This window comes from Bos grunniens, chromosome 28 (assembly GCF_055505025.1).
Source record: "Bos grunniens cultivar Pamir isolate PY7600 chromosome 28, Bosgru_T2T1.0, whole genome shotgun sequence".
Lineage (NCBI taxonomy): Eukaryota > Metazoa > Chordata > Mammalia > Artiodactyla > Bovidae > Bos > Bos grunniens.
In genome coordinates this window covers 17129429-17148964 of record NC_141192.1, presented here as the reverse complement: position 1 = coordinate 17148964, position 19536 = coordinate 17129429, and the positions used below count along the sequence as shown (strand labels likewise).

Here is a 19536-nt window from a genome sequence, read left to right as displayed (position 1 = left end):
GTTGTTTTTATGTCTTGACTATTGTAAATAGTGCTGCAATGAACGTTTGGGGTGCATATATCTTTTTGAATTATGGTTTTCTCTAGGTATATGCCCAGGAGTGGGATTGCTGGGTCAGATGGTTCTGTTTTTAGTTTTTTATGAAAACTCCATAGTGGCTGTACCAATTCACATTCCCATCAACAGTGTAGGAGGGTTCCCTTTTCTCCATGCCCTCCCTAGCGTTTATTGTTTGCAGAGTTTTAAACATTATTCATTTATTTCTGACTGTGCTGAATCTTCCTTTCTGAGTGGACTTTTTTCTAGTTTTGGCAAGCAGGGGCCACTCTCTACTATGGTGTGCAGGCTTCTCATTGCTGTGGCTTCTCTTGTTGCTAAGCACAGGCTCCAGGGCGTGCGGCTTCAGTAGCTGCAACAGGAGGGCTCAGCTGTGGTTCCTGGGCTCTAGGGCACAGGCTCAATAGTTGTGGCACACAGGCTGTTTGTAGACTTTTTGATGGTCATTCATTCTGACGGGTGTGAGGTGACACTTCATTGTAGTTTTGATTTGCATTTCTCTGATAATTAAGACATTGAGCATCTTTTCATTGCTTGTTGCCCACCTGCAGGTCGTCTTTGGAGAAATTTCTGTCTAGGAATTCTGTCCATTATCTGATTGAATTATTTGTTTGATGTTGAGCCGCATTAGCTGCTTAGAGAGTTTTGAGATGAATCCTTTGTCGGTTACTTTGCTTCAAACATTTTCTCCCATTGTGAGTGTTGCCTTTTGTTTGTAGTTTCCTTCGTTGTGCAAATGTTTTTAAGTTTCCTTAGGTCTCATTTGTTTTTATTTTCATTACTGAAGGAGGTGGATAAAAAAAAGATCTTGCTGTGATTTATGCTTGACACTGTTTTGAATGGAAGAAGTACTAGCAAGCATTTGACCTTTCTTCTGGTGTTAACTGAAATTCTTAAAAACAAATTTCACAATCAAGTGTGATATTTACTAGAAGTTTATAGTAGCTACCTGTTACAGATTAAGGAGGTTCCCTACTACTTTTAGTTTCCAATTTGTTTTTAATCATGTGGATGTCAAACACCTTCTCAAGCAATTAATATAATATTTATTAAAGCTGTGGATTTGATTAGTTGATTTTATTCTATATTTTTTAATTTTACTCAAGTATAGTTGATTTATGTTAGTTTCAGATGTACAGCAAAGTGACTGAGTTATGCATATACATATATTCATACTTTTTTAGATTCTTTTTCCATACAAGGAAAGGAATATTCAGTAGAGTTTCCTCTGCTGTATAGCAAGTCCTGGTAGGTTATCTATTTTAATTATAGTAGTGTGCCATCTATGGGGTTGCACAGGGTTGGACACGACTGAAGCGACTTAGCAGCAGTGTGTATATATCCCAAGCTCCTAATTTATCCTCCCCCACCCCATTTGCCCTTTGTTAAATTTTTTGTTGTTGTTGTTCAGTTGCTAAGTCATATCCAACTCTTTATGATCCCCTGGACTGCAGCATGCCAGGCTTCCCTGTCCTTCACTATCTCCCCAATTTTGCTCAAACTCATGTCCATCGAGTTGGTGATGCCATCCAACCATCTCATCCTCTGTTTTCTCCTCCTCCTCCTGCCCTCAACCTTCTCCAGCATCATGGTCTTTTCCAATGAGTTGGCTCTTCGCACCAGGTGGCACAATTATTGGAGCTTCAGCTTCAGCATCAGTCCTTCCAGTGAAGATTCAGGATTGATTTCTTTTAGGATTGACTGGCTTGATCTCCTTGCTGTCCAAGGGACTCACAAGAGTTCTCCAGCACTACCATTGGAAGGCATCAATTCTTTGGTGCTCAGCCTTCTTTGTGGTCCAACTCTCACATCCATACATGACTACTGTAAAAACCATAGCTTTGACTATATGGACCTTTGGTGGGAAAGTGATGTTTCTGCTTTTTGATACACTGTCTAGGTTTGTCACAGATGCTTGCTCCTTGGAAGGAAAGTTTTTAATTTCATGGCTGCAGTCACTGTCTGCAGTGACGTTGGAGCCCAAGAAAATAAAAGTCTGTCACTGTTTCCATTTTTCCCCCATCTATTTGCCATGAAGTGATGGAAGTGGATGCCGTGATCTTAGTTTTTTGAATGTTGAGTTTTAAGCCAACTTTTTCACTGTCCTCTTTCACCTTCATCAAGACGTTCTTTAGTTCCTCTTCACTTTCTGCCATTAAAGTGGTATCATCTGCATATCTGAAGTTGTTGATATTTCTCCCGGCAATCTTGATTCCAACTTGGGATTCATCCAGCCCAGCATTTTGTATGATGTACTCTGCATATAAGTTAAATAAGCAGGGTGACTATATATAGCCTTGAGGTACTCCTGTCCCAATTATGAACCATTCTGTTGTTCTATGTCCACTTAACTGTTGCTTCTTGACCTGCATACAGGTTTCTTAGGAGGCAGGTAAGGTGGTCTGGTATTCCCATCTCTTGAAAATGTTCCCACAGTTTGTTGTGATCCACATAGTCAAAGACTTTAACATAGTCAATGAAGCAGATGTTTTTCTGGAATCTCTTGCTTTTTCTATGATTCAGTGGATGTTGGCAATTTGATCTCTGGTGCCTCTGCCTTTTTTAAATTCAGCTTGTACATCCGGAAGTTCTTGGTTCATGTACTGTTGAGGCCTAGCTTGAAGGATTTTGAGTATTACCTTGCTAGCATGTGAAATGAGCGCAATTGTGCTATAGTTTGAACGTTCTTTGGCATTGCCTTTGGGATTGGAATGAAAACTGACCTTTTCCAGTCCCATGGCCACTGCTGAGTTTTCCAAATTTGCTGGCATACTGAGTGCAGCACTTTCACATCGTCTTTTAGGATTTGAAATAGCTCAGCTGGAATTCCATCACCTCCACTAGCTTTGTTTGTAGTGATGCTTCCTCAGGCCCACTTGACTTTGCACCCCAGGATATCTATAGTGACCACACCATCATGGTTATTTGGGTTATTAAGATCTTTTTTTGTACTGTTTTTCTGTATATTCTGCTGCCTCTTCTTAATCTCGTATGCTTCTGTGAGGTCCATACCATTTCTGTCCTTTATTGTGCCCATCTTTGCATAAATGTTCCCTTGGTATCTCTAATTTTTTTCAAGAGATGTCTAGTCTTTCCCATTCTGTTGTTTTCCTCTGTTTCTTTTCATTGCTCACTTAAGAAGGCTTTCTTATCTCTCCTGGCTGTTCTTTGGAACTCTGCATTCAGATGGGTATACCTTTCCTTTCCTCCTTTGCCTTTCACTTCCCTTCTTTTCTCAGCTATTTGTAAGGCCTTCTCAGACAACCATTTTGTCTTCTTGCATTTCTTTTTCTTGGGTATGGTTTTGGTCACTGCCTCCTGTACAATGTTATGAAACTCTGTCCATTGTTCTTCAGGGATTCTATTAGATCTAATCCCTTGCATCTATTCGTCCCTTACACTGTATAATCATAAGGGATTTGATTTAGGTCGTACCTGAATGGCCGAATGGTTTCCCTACTTTCTTCAGTTTAAGTCTGAATTTTGCAATAAGGAGTTCCTAAGTTTTTTTTTTAATCTGTGAGCCTGCTTCTATTTTATAAATAAGTTCATTTATACCATTTTTAAAGAACTAGATTCCACCTTTGAGTGAAATCATCTTTCTCTGCCTGACTTCACTTAATATGATAATCTGTTTATCCATATTGTTGCAAATGGCCTTACTTCGTTCTTTTTAATAGGTCAGTAATATTCCGTTGTATATATGTTCCACATCTTCTTTATTCATTCCTCTGTCAGTGGACATTTAGGTCGCTTCCTTGTCTTGACTACTGTGAACGTGCTGCAGTGATTATTGGGGTGTGTGTATCTTTTAGCTGTGGTTTCTCTGGATCTATGTCCTGGAGTGGGCTAGCTGGATCATATGGTAGTTATGGTTTTAACTTTTTAAGGAACACCCATACTGTTCTCAGTAATGGTTATACCAGTTTACATTCCCTCTACAGTGTGGGAGAGTTCTCTTTCCTCCATGCCCTCGCCAGCACTTATTGTTTGTAGATCTTTTGATGATGGCCATTCTGACCAGTGTGAGGCGATACCTCATTGTAGTTTTGATTTGCATTTCTCTGATAATTAGTGATGTTGAATATCTTTCCATCTGCTTTTTGGCCATCAGATTTTTAAAATATTGAACCATTTTTATTTCTTGGGATAGTGTGGTAATGGTTTTAATTATTAATTCAGTTTTTTAACTTGATATGGGGTTGTCCAGGATATTTCTTCTTGAGGAAATTTTGATAATTTGTCTCTAAGAAATTTGTCAATTTCATATGAATTGTCTAATTTATTGACATAAAAATGTTCATAATATTCCATTATCCTTATCATACTTGTAAAAACTGTTGTTAATATCCCTTTTTTGGTGCTTGATATTGGCAATTTGTTTCTTTTCTCTTGACTCTATCAGTCTAGCTAAGGATTTATCAATTCAAGAAAATATTTTTTGGCTTTACTGAATTTCTCTATGATTCGCCTGTTTTTATATCATTTATTTCTGCTCTTAGTTTTTTTCTGCTTCTTTTTGGTTTGTTCTTCCTTTCTTGCCTTAAACAGAAAAAAAAAAGAAAACACCACTTCTACTAAAACAGAATTCACATATCATACAATTCTATAGCTTAAAATGTACTACGTGATGACTTAATATATTCAAAGAATTGTGTATTCATCATCACAATCAACTTGGGAATACTTTCATTAATCCAAAAAGAAATCTAATACCATCACTCTCTAATACCCCTATCCCCAGGAAACCATTAATCCTCTGTTTAGATTTGTCTATTCTGATGCTTTTGAACTGTGGTGTTAGAGAAAACTCTTGAGAGTCCCTTGAACTGCAAGGAGATCCAACCAGTCAAATCCTAAATGAAATCAGTCCTGAATATTTATTGGAAGGACTGATGCTGAAGCTGAAACTCCAATATTTTGGCCACCTGATGCAAAGAACTGACTCATTGGAAAAGATCCTGATGCTGGGAATGATTGAAGGCGGGAGGAGAAGGGGATGACAGAGGATGAGATGGTTGGATGGCATCACCAACTCGATGAACATGAATTTGAGTAAACTCCAGGAGTTGGTGATGGACAGGGAAGCCTGGAGTGCTGCAGTCCATGGGGTTGCAAAGAGTTGGACGCAACTGAGCAACTGAAAAGCCTCTTGATGAAGGTGAAAGAGGAAAGTGAAAAAGTTGGCTTAAAGCTCAACATTCAGAAAACGAAGATCATGGCATCCGGTCCCATCACTTCATGGGAAATAAATGGGGAAACAGTGGAAACAGTGTCAGACTTTATTTTTGGGGGCTCCAAAGTCACTGCAGATGCTGACTGCAGCCATGAAATTACAAGACCCTTACTCCTTGGAAGGAAAGTTATGACCAACCTAGATAGCATATTCAAAAGCAGAGACATTACTTTGCCAACAAAGGTATAAAGAGATCTAGATTTTATCAGATCCATAAACAAAATTTTAAAAGCAGTCATAATATAAAATAGCAGCTCCCAGTAACTTCTTCATCTTCTTCAGAAGTTGACTCAATTCAGTTTGCGGCATTCTTGGAAGCCTCATCAAAATTACCCACTAGATCTGTACCTTCATCATTTTCTTCTCTGGCAAGTGGTGCTCCTCCGTACACAGATTGGGCAGAGCTTGACGAGTCTCCTCAAACCAGTCATACTATCCGCACCAAGCTGGTTTAAGATGCTGGGTAGCATTTCTGTCAGCTGCTGTGTCTCAGCATTGCCTGTAATGGTGGAAGTGTTTGCTGCCAGAGATGCCTGAACTTTAGCATTGTTAAAGTGGATCAGTGTTCCTTGATTTGTGAACCTACTCACCTCTTCAATACCAGGGATGTTGTCTAACCCTAACTTCTTTAAAGAGAACTGAAGTTTTTTGTCATCTGCCGTGGTTATTCTATGAACCACCTTCTTCTTTCTGCAAGCAGTTCCTTTCCCACCAGTGCACACTTGTGTGGGCAACTTTCTCCTGGTTCGTGATGGTTTCTTTCATCTTGCTGGAGCGGAAATAGGGCTGCGCTGGGGACTAGGTTTGGTGCTCAGGTGGTCTTGGGCAGACCAGCTGAGATTAGGCGCATGCATGTGGGGATGCAAGATGGCAGCTAGACCTGACATTTATTTTATAACTGGAAGTTGTACTTCTTGATCACCTTCACCTTTTTACCCTTTACCCTAACCCCTTACCTTTGGAAACCACTAAATCTTTTCTCTGTATCTGCATGTTTAGGTTTTTGTTACTATTTGGTCTTTTTAGATTCCATGTACAAGTAAGATCATATTGTACTCAATAGTTATCTTTCTCTGTCCAACTTATTTCACTTGGCATGATAATCTTCAAGGTCCATTCATGGTGTCACAAATGACAAAACTTCTTTTTTATGGATGATTAATATTGTGTGTATGTATCACATTTTCTTTCCATTCATTCACTGATGGACACTTAGGTTGCTTCCATGTTCAGTGTTGCAAAGAACATGGGGTGCATGTATATTTTCAAGTTAGTGCTTTCACTTCTGCTGATAAAAAGCCAGAAGTGGAACTGCTGGATCATAGTTCTGTTTTTAACATTTTGAAGAAACTTTACACTGTTTTCCAGAGTAGCTACACCATAAGTACACTAATTTTAAATCTTTATTTTATACTATAAAAGTTAATTTTTTCTGTAGCTGCTGCTCTATCCTATGGGTTTAATAGTATTTTCATCATCTTTCATATCTATTTCATGCTTTCCATTCTGGTATCAGTTCATTCTCTAAATTTCTTGGGAAGGTGTCATAGGAACAATATTTTCTGAGTTCCTGCATGTTGATAGATTTGTCTGTGCCTTTATACTTAAAGGTTAGTTATGCTGTATATAAAACCTTTTGTTCACATTTTCTTTCCTTGACTATCTTAAATATATTTTATATCCGTTTTCTTCTAGGATAAGGTGTTGCTGTCAACACCTAATAATAATCTAATTCTCTCTCCTTTATAAGTAATGTGGTCTTTTTGCCAAAATGCTCAAAGGAATTTTTTCCCTCTTTAAAATCTAGTAATTTTACAAGTACATATTGATGTTGGTTATTCTGAGTTGTTATTCTCTGGCACACAAGTCCCTGCTCTTTCAATATATAGTTTTAAACATTTTTAGGAAAGTGTTGTGTCCATCTCAGCCTACTCATAGTGATAATGCTGGAGAGGAATGCCTGAGACACTTGCCTGGGTCCCTGTTACTTGTGGAGAGCCCCCAGACATTTCCTGGACCAGAGCCAATGTCGTGGCCGGAACAGCCCTGTGGTTCTTAACTATGACTGCAGGGAGCACCTCAGCAAAAACCATCAGGGAACTTTAAAGAACAACATTACTCAAAGATCCTACAGGGTACAGCACTATCCAGGGCCACAGAGTTGGTCATGGGTAGAGTAGGGGGGAGCACAAATCTGGAGGATTCAGCCTTTATTAAGTTCCCAGGATAGGGTGCCTGAGATTTTGTGCCTGCCTCGGTATTGGCAAATTTCAAGTATAAGTGGGACCAGGGCATGGGAAGGGGAAAACAGATATGGTAGAATTGTCATTTATCTAGGAAAGAGGTCCCCAGCCACCTGTTAGGAACTAGGCTGCACTATAGGAGGTGAGAGGTGAATGAGAGTGAAGCTTCATCTGCCACTCCCATCATGCATCACCCTTAGATAGGGTCACCTAGTTGCAGCAAAACAAGCTCAGGGTTCCCGCTGATTCTGCATTATGCTGAGTTGTAGAATTATTTCATTATATATCACAGTGTAATGATAATAGAAATAAAGTATACAATAAATGTAATGTTCTTGAATTATCCTCAAACCATCCCCCTGCCCCAGGTCTATGGGAAAATATAATCTTCCACAAAACCAGTCTCTGGTGCCAAAAAGGTTGGGGACAGCTGGTCTAGGACACAAGACTTTCTATTAATAAAAGGGGAATTCCAGGGGTGGAACAGCCTGATTGCTTATCTATTTGTTTTGCTGGTAGCTGTGTCATACAGCTGACGGTATGTTTAAGATGGATGCCTTTGAAATGGATGTGTCAGCAATTAACAGCTTCTTGTCAGGCACTCACACTACATAAAGTTTTTTGATTCTCTTTACTTGGTTTTGTTATTTAGGGATTCTCATTATCTCTGTTAGATCTTCTTTGCTTATTTTCAGTGTCATTTTCTTTTTACTTATTTTTATTTTAAAAACTGTCCTCTTTATCTTTTACGTATCCATCTGTCTATTGATGGACCCTTGGATTGCTTGTGTTTTGGCTATTGTAAATATAGCTGCTATTAAAGTGACTGTACAAATAAATCTCTCTTTGAGCATCTACTTTCATTACTTTTGGAAACATACTCAAAAGAGGAATGTACAGTGATTGAACGATTTTACATTCCCACCAGCAATGTGTGAACCTTCCTTGCTAGGGATGGCAAAACTACTTTTGCTATTCTCTTCTTTGTATCTTAAGAGCTTTCCCCTCTCCTTTCCTCTATTACTGCCTTTTCTTGGTAATGACACATTTTGATTACTTTTCATTTCTATTTGCATATGTTCTTTAGACATTTTCTTGGTGGTTACCATGTGGACTACATATAACATCCTAAAGTTATAATAATCTGAATTAATAACAGTTTCTGTAACTACAAATGAAAACTCTACCCCTGTATACATCTACTCCCATTTGTTAGTGAAGTCACAAATTATAACTTTATATATTGTACCCATTAACAGATTTATTTTTATCCATTTTGTCTTCTAAATTCTCTAGGAAAAGAGATATAAACCAAAATCACAATGTTGCTTTTTCTGTTGTCCATACATTTATCTTTATTATAGATTTTTATGTCTTCTTATGGCTTCAAGTCAATGTCTAGAGCCCTTTCAACTAGAAGCATTTCTTATAGGGCAGGTCTAGTGGTAATGAACTCCTTCAGCTTTCGTCTATCTGCAAATGTCTAAATTTCTCCCTTATTTTTGTAGAACAGATTTACTATGTACATAGTTCTTGACTGTCAGTGCTTTAAATGTAAAGCACTACCTTCTGACGTCCTAGGTTTCTGCTAATAAACCCACTGATAATCTTATTCAGGATTCCTTGGACAGTAATTCAGTCCTCTCTTGCTGCTCATCTTCCAAGAGTTTGATTAGTGTATCTCAGGGTCATTCTCTTGAGTTTATCCTACTTGGGATTCTTTAAGCTTCTGGAATTTGTCAGACTACTGACTGACATGGCTCAGACGGTAAAGCGTCTGCCCGCAATGCGGGAGACCCCAGTTCGATTCCTGGGTCGGGAAGATCCCCTGGAGAAGGAAATGGCAATCCACTCCCGCACTCTTGCCTGGAAAATCCCATGGACGGAGGAGCCTGATAGGCTACAGTCCATAGGGTCGCAAAGTCGGACACGACTGAGAGACTTCACTTTCACTTTCACTGACTGACATGACTACAAATTTGCGAAGTTACTGACCATTATTTTTTCAAATTATCTCCCAGAAATCTTCTTCCTCAAGAATTCATATAATGTTGTACACTAAGCTGTTTGATGGTGTCATGTAAAGTCCCTTTGGCTCTGTTCACTTTTCTGTACTCCTTCTGCTCCTCAGACTTGATAATTTGTAATGACTTGTCCTCAAGTTGCCTGATTTAGTCCTCTGCCTACTGGAACCTGCTGTTGAATCCCTCTAGTGTATTTTTCAGTTCCAGAATTGGTTCTTTTAAACTGATATTCATTTTGTTCATATATTACCTGCTGACTTCGTTCTTTGTCCATGCTCTCCTTCAGCTCTTTGAGCATATCGGGAACAGGTGTTTTCGGGCAGGAAGGAGGCTTAAAAGGGAAGAGATATATGTATACTTATGGCTGATTCACGTTGTTGTAAGGGAATGTGGAAAGATAACACATTATTTTTAATAAGGAATTTTTTCCATTTCATGATAAAAATCTGAAAGTGTTTCATGTTACAGGGCCTTAAACTTTTCTGCCTTTTAAATGTAAAGTAAAAAATAGAATACATAGGTAAATTTAAGTATTTCTTCATCTATGAGTTACCAACTACAGGGTTATTATACATAGTATGATTTAACCCCTGATATATCCAAACTCATATAAAACCTAAATTGCAATGGAGCTTAATTGCATTTATGGTTTTAAGGAAGGTATTAAAATAATAATTTTGGCTCTTTGTAGACTTGACTAAGGATAAAATTCATCTCTCTAAATAAAGTCATGAAATGTGCACATCACTCTACATATTCTCTTTAAGATGTTCTGTTCTGAATCTTTTAAAGTGCTTAGCCTAAAACAGATCTGTATTACAAATAAATCTGGTAGGAATTGGAACAACCAAATGACAAAAATGTAAGGGTTTTCTTTTCAGATTTTAGAGCTCATTTTACCTGTGATTATCTTTTTTTGTACAACTAATCTCAGCTGAATAGTGCTGCAATAGGAACTCAACAAGGCTTCAAAAAGCAGAATATAAACTTTTACATTTGATAAGACTATTAATTTTTTATAACTTAGTCTTCGTGCATCAAAATATATATTTAACTGAAGGCTACATTCACACACAAAGGAAACTTCGAAGTCCTCAAAAACAAGTTAATAAAACAGGCACCCAAGAACTTTACTGTTCCACTACAGTTACTTTTGCAAAACTCATGAGTGTGGTAGAATAATATCCAAGGACATCAGAAAATTGGACTATGAAATCTATTTCATTCTGATAAATCTTGTAACTAAACAAATGGTACTCTCTAGTACTGATAATTCATTCTTATTTCTCTAAGTTATCCAGTACCATTCCTGCTAAATAATACACTTCTACCAGAGTGAAATGTGGTCCACTGGAGAAAGGAATGGCAAACCACTTCAGTATTCTTGCCTTGAGAACCCGCAAAACAGTATGAAAAGGCAAGAAGATAGGACACTGAAAGATGAACTCCCCAGGTTGCTAGGTGCCCAATATGCTACTGGAGATCAGTGGAGAAGTAACTCCAGAAAGAAAGAAGAGGCGGAGCCAAAGCAAAAACAACACCCCACATTTGTGGATGTGACTGGTGACAGAAGCAAGGTCTGATGCTGTAAAGAGCAACATTGAATAGGAACCTGGAATGTTAGGTCCACGAATCAAGGCAAATTGGAAGTGGTCAAACAGGAGATGGCAAGAGTGAACATCGACATTTTATGAATCACAGAACTAAAATGGACTGGAATGGGTGCATTTGACTCAGATGACCATCGTATCGACTACTGTGGGCAAGAATCCCTTAGAAGAAATGGAGTAGCCACCATAGTCAACAAGAGAGTCCAAAATGCAGTACTTGGATGCAATCTCAAAAACAACAGAAGCATCTCTCTTCGTTTCCAAGGCAAGTCATTCAATATCATGGTAATTCAAGTCTATATCCTGACCAGTAATGCTGAAGAAGCTGAAATTGAACGGTTCTATATGCAGAGTACATCATGAGAAACGCTGGACTGGAAGAAACACAAGCTGGAATCAAGATTGCCAGGAGAAATAGCAATAACCTCAGATATGCAGATGACACCACCCTTACGGCAGAAAGTGAAGAGGAACTCAAAAGCCTCTTGATGAAAGTGAAAGAGGAGAGTGAAAAAGTTGGCTTAAAACTAACATTCAGAAAACGAAGATCATGGCATCTGGTCCCATCACTTCATGGGAAATAGATGGGGAAACAGTGGAAACAGTGTCAGACTTTTATCAGTGCAGATGGTGACTGCAGCCATGAAATTAAAAGACGCTTACTCCTTGGAAGGAAAGTTATGACCAATCTAGATAGCATATTCAAAAGCAGAGACATTACTTTTCCAACAAAGGTCCGTCTAGTCAAGGCTATGGTTTTTCCAGTGGTCATGTATGGATGTGAGAGTTGGACTGTGAAGGCTGAGCGCCAAGGAATTGATGCTTTTGAACTGTGGTGTTGGAGAAGACTCTTGAGAGTCCCTTGGACTGCAAGGAGATCCAACCAGTCCATTCTGAAGGAGATCAGCCCTTGGATTTCTTTGGAAGGAATGATGCTAAAGCTGAAACTCCAGTACTTTGGCCACCTCATGCGAAGAGTTGACTCATTGGAAAAGACTCTGATGCTGGGAGGGATTGGGGGCAGGAGGAGAAGGGGACAACAGAGGATGAGATGGATGGATGGCATCACCAACGCGATGGACGTGAGTCTGACTGAACTCTGGGAGTTGGTGATGAACAGGGAGGCCTGGCGTGCTGCGATTCATGGGGTCACAAAGAGTCGGACATGACTGAGCAACTGAACTGATGAAGACCTACAAGTCCTTTTAGAACTAACACCCCCAAAAGATGTCCTTTTCATTATAGGGGACTGGAATGCAAAAGTAGGAAGTCAAGAAACACCTGGAGTAACAGGCAAATTTGGCCTTGGAGTATGAAATGAAGCAGGGCAAAGGCTAATAGAGTTGTGGCAAGAAAACAAACTGATCATAGAAAACAGCATCTTCCAACAACACAAGAGAAGACTCTACACATGGACATCACCAGATGGCCAACACCAAAATCAGATTGATTATATTCTTTGCAGCTAAAGATGGAGCAGCTCTATACAGTCAGCAAAAAAAAGACCAGGAGCTGACTGTGGCTCAGATCATGAACTCCTTATTGCCAAATTCAGACTTAAATTGAAGAAAGTAGGGAAAACCACTAAACCATTCAGGCATAACTTAAACCAAATCCCTTATAATTATACAGTGGAAGCGGGAAACAGATTTAAGGGACTAGATCTGATAGAGTGCCTAATGAACGATGGATGGAGGTTTGTGACATTGTACAGGAGACAGGCATCAAGACCATCCCCAAGAAAAAGAAATGCGAAAAAGCAAAATGGCTGTCTGAGGAGGCCTTACAAATAGCTGTAAAAGAAGTGAAAAGCAAAGGAGAAAAGGAAAGATACACCCACTTGAATGCAGAGTTCCAAAAAATTTCAAGGAGAGATAAGAAAGCCTTCCTCAATGATCAGTGCAAAGAAATAGAGGAAAACAATAGAATGGGAAAGACTAGAGATCTCTTCAAGAAAAGTAGAGATACCAAAGGAACATTTCATGCAAAGATGGGCTCAATAAAGGACAAAAATGGTATGGACCTAACAGAAGCAGAAGATGTTAAGAAGGGGTGCCAAGAATAAAAAGAACTGTACAAAAAGATCTTCATGACCCAGATGATCACAATGGTGTGATCACTGACCTAGAGCCACACATCCTGGAATGCGAAGTCAAGGAAGCATCGCTACGAACAAAGCCAGTAGTGGTTATGGAATTCCAGTCGAGCTATTTCAAATCCTGAGAGATGATGCTGTGAAAGTGCTGCCCTCAATAGGCCAGCAAATTTGGAAAACTTAGCAGTGGCCACAGGACTGGAAAAGGTCAGTTTTCATTCCAATCCCAAAGAAAGGCAATGCCAAAGAATGCTCAAACTACTGCACAATTGCACTCATCTCACACGCTAGTGAAGTAATGCTCAAAATTCTGCAAGCCAGGCTTCAGCAGTACGTGAACCGTGAACTTCCTGATGTTCAAGCTGGTTTTAGAAAAGGCAGAGGAACCAGAGATCAATTGCCAATATCCGCAGGATCATCGAAAAAGCAAAAGAGCTCCAGAAAAACATCCATTTCTGCTTTATTGACTATGGCAAAGCCTTTGACTGTGTGGATCACAATAAACTGTGGAAAATTATGAAACAGACCACCTGACCTGCCTCTTGAGAAACCTGTATGCAGGTCAGAAAACAACAGTCAGGACTGGACATGAACAACAGACTGGTTCCAAACAGGAAAAGGAGTACGTCAAGGCTGTATATTGTCACCCTGCTTATTTAACTTATATGCAGAGTACATCATGAGAAACGCTGGGCTGGAGGAAGTACAAGCTGGAATCAAGATTGCCGGGAGAAATATCAATAACCTCAGATATGCAGATGACACCACCCTTATGGCAGAAAGTGAAGAGGAACTCAAAAGCCTCTTGATGAAAGTGAAAGAGGAGAGTGAAAAAGTTGGCTTAAAGCTCAACATTCAGAAAATTAAGATCATGGCATCTGGCCCCATTACTTCACAGCAAATACACGGGGAAACAGTGTCAGACTCTATTGTTCTGGGCTCCAAAATCACTGCAGATGGTGACTGCAGCCATGAAATTAAAAGCCACTTGCTCCTTGGAAGAAAATTTATGACCAACCTAGATAGCATATTAAAAAGCAAAGACATTACTTTGCCAACAAAGGTCCATCTAGTCCAGGCTATGGTTTTTCCAGTAGTCATGTATGGATGTGAGAGCTGGACTGTAAAGAAAGCTGAGCGCCAAAGAATTGATGCTTTTGAACTGTGGTATTGGAGCAGACTCTTGAGAGGCCCTTGCACCACAAGGAGATCCAACCAGTCCATCCTAAAGGAGATCAGTCCTGAGTGTTCATTGAAAGGACTGATGCTGAAGCTGAAACTCCAATACTCTGGCCACCTGATGTGAAGAACTGACTCATGAGAAAAGACCCTGATGCTGGGAAGGATTGAAGGCGGGAGGAGAAAGGGATGACAGAGGATGAGATGGTTGGATGGCATCACAGACTCGATGCACATGAGTTTGAGTAAACTCCGGGAGTTGGTGATGGACAGGGAAGCCTGGAGTGCTGCAATTCATGGGGTCGCAGAGAGTCAGACATGACTGAGCTGAACTGAACCAGAGTGAAATAAGTGCACCAAGAGAAGGGACTGGTTAAGATACTATTTTTCTCTGTTTTCTCTGCAAATCTCCATTTCATAATTCTCTTTATTCCTTCTCAAGTGACTTAAGTATTTAATGACTGTGGTGGTGGTTGTGCTATTTTGGTATTAAACTAAGATTCTTAATGGCAAGCATTTAGTCATTCAGTTGTTTAGCTCATGGGGCCCTACACATTTGTTCATTTTTTACCTTGTATGGCCTTAAGTGGAAACCTGGCATAGAATTTACATATAACCAATCATATGACTACATAAGGATATTCAGATTCTCCTCAGCTACAATGACATAAACACACATACACCTATAAGCTATTATTTTTATATATGTGTGTGTGTTTACTGCTTACAACGGAACCCTTTTTATGCTGTAGTAACCATTTTATTATAAATTTACCAAAGTACATGGTTGGTTGCTTCTTTCACTACTGCATTTACCATCTAGCTTTCTGAGGAATCCTAAAGTCACTTCATTGTCTTTTAAAACAATCCTACTAGTTATGACTTACCCCGATTGAGTGTTCTGGTGAACTCTCCCCTTCACTCCTGTCAACTTGATGATACTGGTGATAATTCTATGGTTAAAGTTAATGAACGATGAAACTTCCAATCTTAAAGGATGGACACTTAGGGTTGGTAAGGAAACTACATTTTCCATCATAGCTCTAGCTCTCATTTATTTTAAAGTTCACCATTAAAAAAACTGCAAAGTTTTACACTGGAATTTTTTTTTCTTCTTTGCATTTATAAAGAAAAATAGTTGGTAATTATAAAACTTGGGAGGTTTCTGTAAGACCTAACTAACACTGAAAAGAGTTTACCAATTCCTGTGTGGGGTTTGGGGGTTAAATATAATGAAACTGTTAAGATTATGGAATATATCACTTTCTTTCAAAATAGGTATTTTTTATTCTAGCTAAAACACATGCGGCAATAAAGGTTATATCCATTCTTTGAACCCCTATTTTATTTCTACAATTTTGAATTTACATTGCTTCCATCTAAAAAAAAAGATTTTTTAAAAATGATCCGTGGTCAGAAAATCTGGGTAGGTTAATGAATTTAATCCTCAACTTCTTACTAAAATACTTGTAGTGGAACAAAGGACAGGTGGAAGAAAGAAACTTCAGTTAACTTTTTACCAATGGTTTTTGAATACCCTGTTTCTCAGAGAATTAACCAAATTCCTATTTGAATACTGTGTGAAGGATAAAGAACCCTTTTATGAACTAGGATTCACCATAAGAAATGTAAAGGTTAACTTAAAGGGTCAAATAACATACTTCCTTAGGTTCAGAGCTTTCTACTACCACACCATATAGTTGAATAAAATAAAGTCTTACATAACATTATTGTAAAAATTCCATAACCACAGTATTAAAGATCAGAACTCCCTTTGAAGGTAACGTATTTGATTAAATATCTGAAGGCTTAGAGATCCTACATTTTCTACCACAACAATGAGACTTTAGAATGAACGAACATCGAGAATAAATCTAGGTCCTAAATATAAAGAAATAACCTGTTATTGCAATAGCATACATTCACATTCAAATATGAAAAATACCACACAGAAAACAGAAACATTTTTAAAAAAAGGTTTAAGATCATAAATAGGTTATTGTCACAACACATTTCAGAATTGAAGAAACAAACATTTTGACTGTTTAGGAAAAACTTTTTTTTTTTTTTTTTATCAATTCCCTCATCATTGAAAGAACTTGTACATTTTAAAATTTCCAGTCTCCTAAGGCACAGTATTTATTTAATCTGAATGCCAACATCATCATCCCCCGCTGTCTATAGCTGGAACAAGAGGCAAGGAATTAGCACTAAGGAAAACAACAAAAATTCCTGGACAAAATCATGAGTCATTTAAGAAAAAGCAGAAACAGACTAAGTCATGATCATTTCTGTTAAGAAGGCCAAAACTTTTTAATGTAGGACCTTCTGTTAAATTTTTTTTAAATCAAAGTATTTTAACTCAAATTTAATTCACCACAGAGGAGCTATGAAAGGAACAGATTGGTAAAAATAAAGAACACTTTAGAAAGGACTTGGGAGAAGAAAAAATCTACTTAGTAAACATAGGGGCAAACGTTAAACTGAACCGAGTTTAGAGGGCTAATTTATTCCTAGTCGTCAGGCAGATCCAGAAGAAAGTTAAGACTAGGTAAACACAGTACCTAGGTATACACTGTAAGGCATCTGTTCCTTAATCAGATGGACCATTTTAGTCCACCACCCACCAACAGAGATATACTGAAATATTATAATCAGATGCTTGACTTTTTTTTCCCCAACTAAAAAAAATTTTTTTTAATATAAAGGTAAAATTTCCTCATTTTTAACCCTGTCTTTTTGTCCTCTGTGATACCAACTGAACTTTAAGGTTTTTTATATGTACAATGTGGTGATTTAGTGTTACTTTTAAAAGAAAAAAAAAAAAAAAAAAACCCACAAAGTTAGTGATTGTCCACAGATGAAACATGGGATGAGGTTCATGACTGAATCAATCACGGAGTGTTAGTCAATTGTAAACTCTTGAAAGTTAAGACTGGGAATTGTGTGTATCAGACACATTAGAGTACAACAGGAGAGAAAGTTCATTTGTCATTCCAATTCTGACAAGGTGCATGGTCTTCGAAATTCCTGTCCACGTTCATGGAGCCATTTATTGGATACTGTGAAAGAACAAAATATATTAATGTATCCTGCTATCTAACTAGTACTGAATTAACTTCTGAGATAAAGCTCTATAATGAAGTTTCAACATGGGTTAAAAAATTCAAGACCAAAACCAGACAAAGATGCATGCTACTGAGGCTTTCAAGAACTTCACTAAATGATGGAGACACAGATTTTTTATGTATGTACATTTGAGAATCTGTAAATGTACATTTCTTAAAGTTTCTAATGTAGGTATGTGTTAGTCGCCCAGTCATGTCTGACTCTTTGCGACACCATAAACTGTAGCCCACCAGGTCCCGCTGTCCATGGAATTCTTCAGACAAGAATACTGGAGTGGATTGCCATTTCCTTCTCCAGGGGATCTTCCTGACGCAGGGATCAAACCCTGGGTCTCCTGCATTGCAGGCAGATTCTTTACCATCTGAGCTACTAGGGAAGCGATGTAGGTAGGTATAGACAGAACAAAACACTGTTTTACCTGCTCACAAAATACAACTTCTAATACAAAGACATTTAAAAGATGAATATAAAGTCTCCACATTAAAGGAGCAACTCTATGATTAATCTCTCCTATTATGTGCTCATTAAGTTTCCTGTGTTTCAAGATACTGTTTAATACACCCCAAAAGGAATTAATTTCCTTCTTCCCCTATATTATAGAACATGGCATCGACATGTATAAAATATCTAAACTAACACTTACTAATTCCTTACTAACTCTTAACTAGTCTGTTACCTTTCTTAACCTGTGTAGCCAATCTTTCATTCATTAAACCCTGTCATTTTTCCTTCTTTGATCTCTGCAATCTGTTCACTGCTCTCCAAATCTTCTGCAGCTGTCTTAGTCCAGCCTTTTATCATCACCCACGCAGACAACAGGAAACAGCCTTCTAAACTCATCTCTCCTGTGCTAGCCTCTCTTTATTCTAGTCCAGTGGTTCACAAATATAAACATCATTTCTCTTAAATCTTAGAAGTGTGGCCAAGTGACACATACTAAAATAGTTATGGGGTTAAATGAATCTTTATTAAAATAATCTTACCCATTTCTATTCCCTTTTTTTTAACTTGGCCAGTTCTATACTTGCATGACCCTTGAGAGTACCTCTCCAGCCTCATACGAGTCCTGGCCCTGGTCCCTAACATGCTTGGAAAACAACTGCTTATCTTCAAGACCAAACAGAAAAATTAAAACTTCAAAGAAGCCTCCCTAAATGTAAGTAGTTACGGTCTTCTGTTTACATCTTTGTATTATTATATACTACATTATATTTTACCCACTAATGTGTCTGAGACAACTATGAATCCCGAGAGAGGAAGATATTGTCTAATTCAACTTTGACTCATATAGTGTTTCTCAGAGTAACAAGTGGAAATAGTGTTTAAAATGTCATAAAAAAATAATTCCAAAATAAGAGACCAAAATCATAAATTCTATTCAGAAAGTACAGGAAATATTTACCCCATTTGTTTCCAACCAGCACTGGACAGGCTGCATGCCGTGTACTATAATCTCCTTCTCCACTGGCAAACAGATTATACCAGAAAACAGCAGTTCCCTGAGGAGAACAAAACAAAATTATCCCCAAATAAAGTATCAGGTTATCACTTTTACAGTAATTAAATTTTCCTGTTTTATGGAAATAATTCCCCATGGCAGCACTATATCTTCCTCTAATAGAATTCTGAAAGTATGACATAACTTACAAAATTTTGGCAATGACACGAAAACATTAACATCAGAGTTGCTTAACAAAGAAGTGCGTTTGCCAAAGCTAACACATCTTATAAATAGCAAGCATCATATGGAACCCATTTTAAAAGTGAAAACTTCTAAATACTAATCCCTGGTTGTTCATACTTCTGGGTACCCATGGTAAATTGTACAAAAAAAAAAAAGGAAAGATTTTCCTATAGATAATGTATTCCTTAAGTATATTATCTTTTAAAATGTTATTTATTTTTATAGATAAATAACTATAGGTATCTCTCTTCCTGAGAGGAAAAAAATACAGAGAAATAC

General features: G+C 38.1%; 1 protein-coding gene, 1 long non-coding RNA gene and 1 pseudogene across 12 annotated transcripts in view; 1 reads left to right on the top strand and 2 right to left on the bottom strand.

Moving 5' to 3' along the window:
- LOC147342919 (uncharacterized) overlaps positions 1-19536 on the top strand; it is a 103106-nt gene that overhangs the window by 80775 nt on the left and 2795 nt on the right. Inside the window, exon 3 of the long non-coding RNA XR_015156840.1 lies at positions 18590-18729. This is a non-coding gene — a long non-coding RNA (uncharacterized LOC147342919). The remainder of the gene's footprint in view (positions 1-18589; positions 18730-19536) is intronic.
- LOC147342921 (transcription factor BTF3 pseudogene) lies at positions 5326-13993 on the bottom strand (annotated as a pseudogene). The gene has a single exon (XR_015156837.1). The product of XR_015156837.1 is annotated as a transcription factor BTF3 pseudogene (transcript).
- The window catches only part of P4HA1 (prolyl 4-hydroxylase subunit alpha 1), a 100307-nt gene continuing 97177 nt past the window's right edge, over positions 16407-19536 (bottom strand). For all 10 annotated transcript variants that reach the window (XR_015156834.1, XR_015156836.1, XR_015156831.1 and 7 more), the window contains 2 exons: positions 18976-19072; positions 16407-17506 (listed from right to left, as the gene is read on the bottom strand). Coding sequence is in view for 4 of the 10 variants with exons in the window: in XM_086382108.1 (XP_086238234.1) it covers positions 17436-17506; positions 18976-19072 (168 nt within the window). In the remaining 6 variants the exon portion in view is untranslated. The remainder of the gene's footprint in view (positions 17507-18975; positions 19073-19536) is intronic.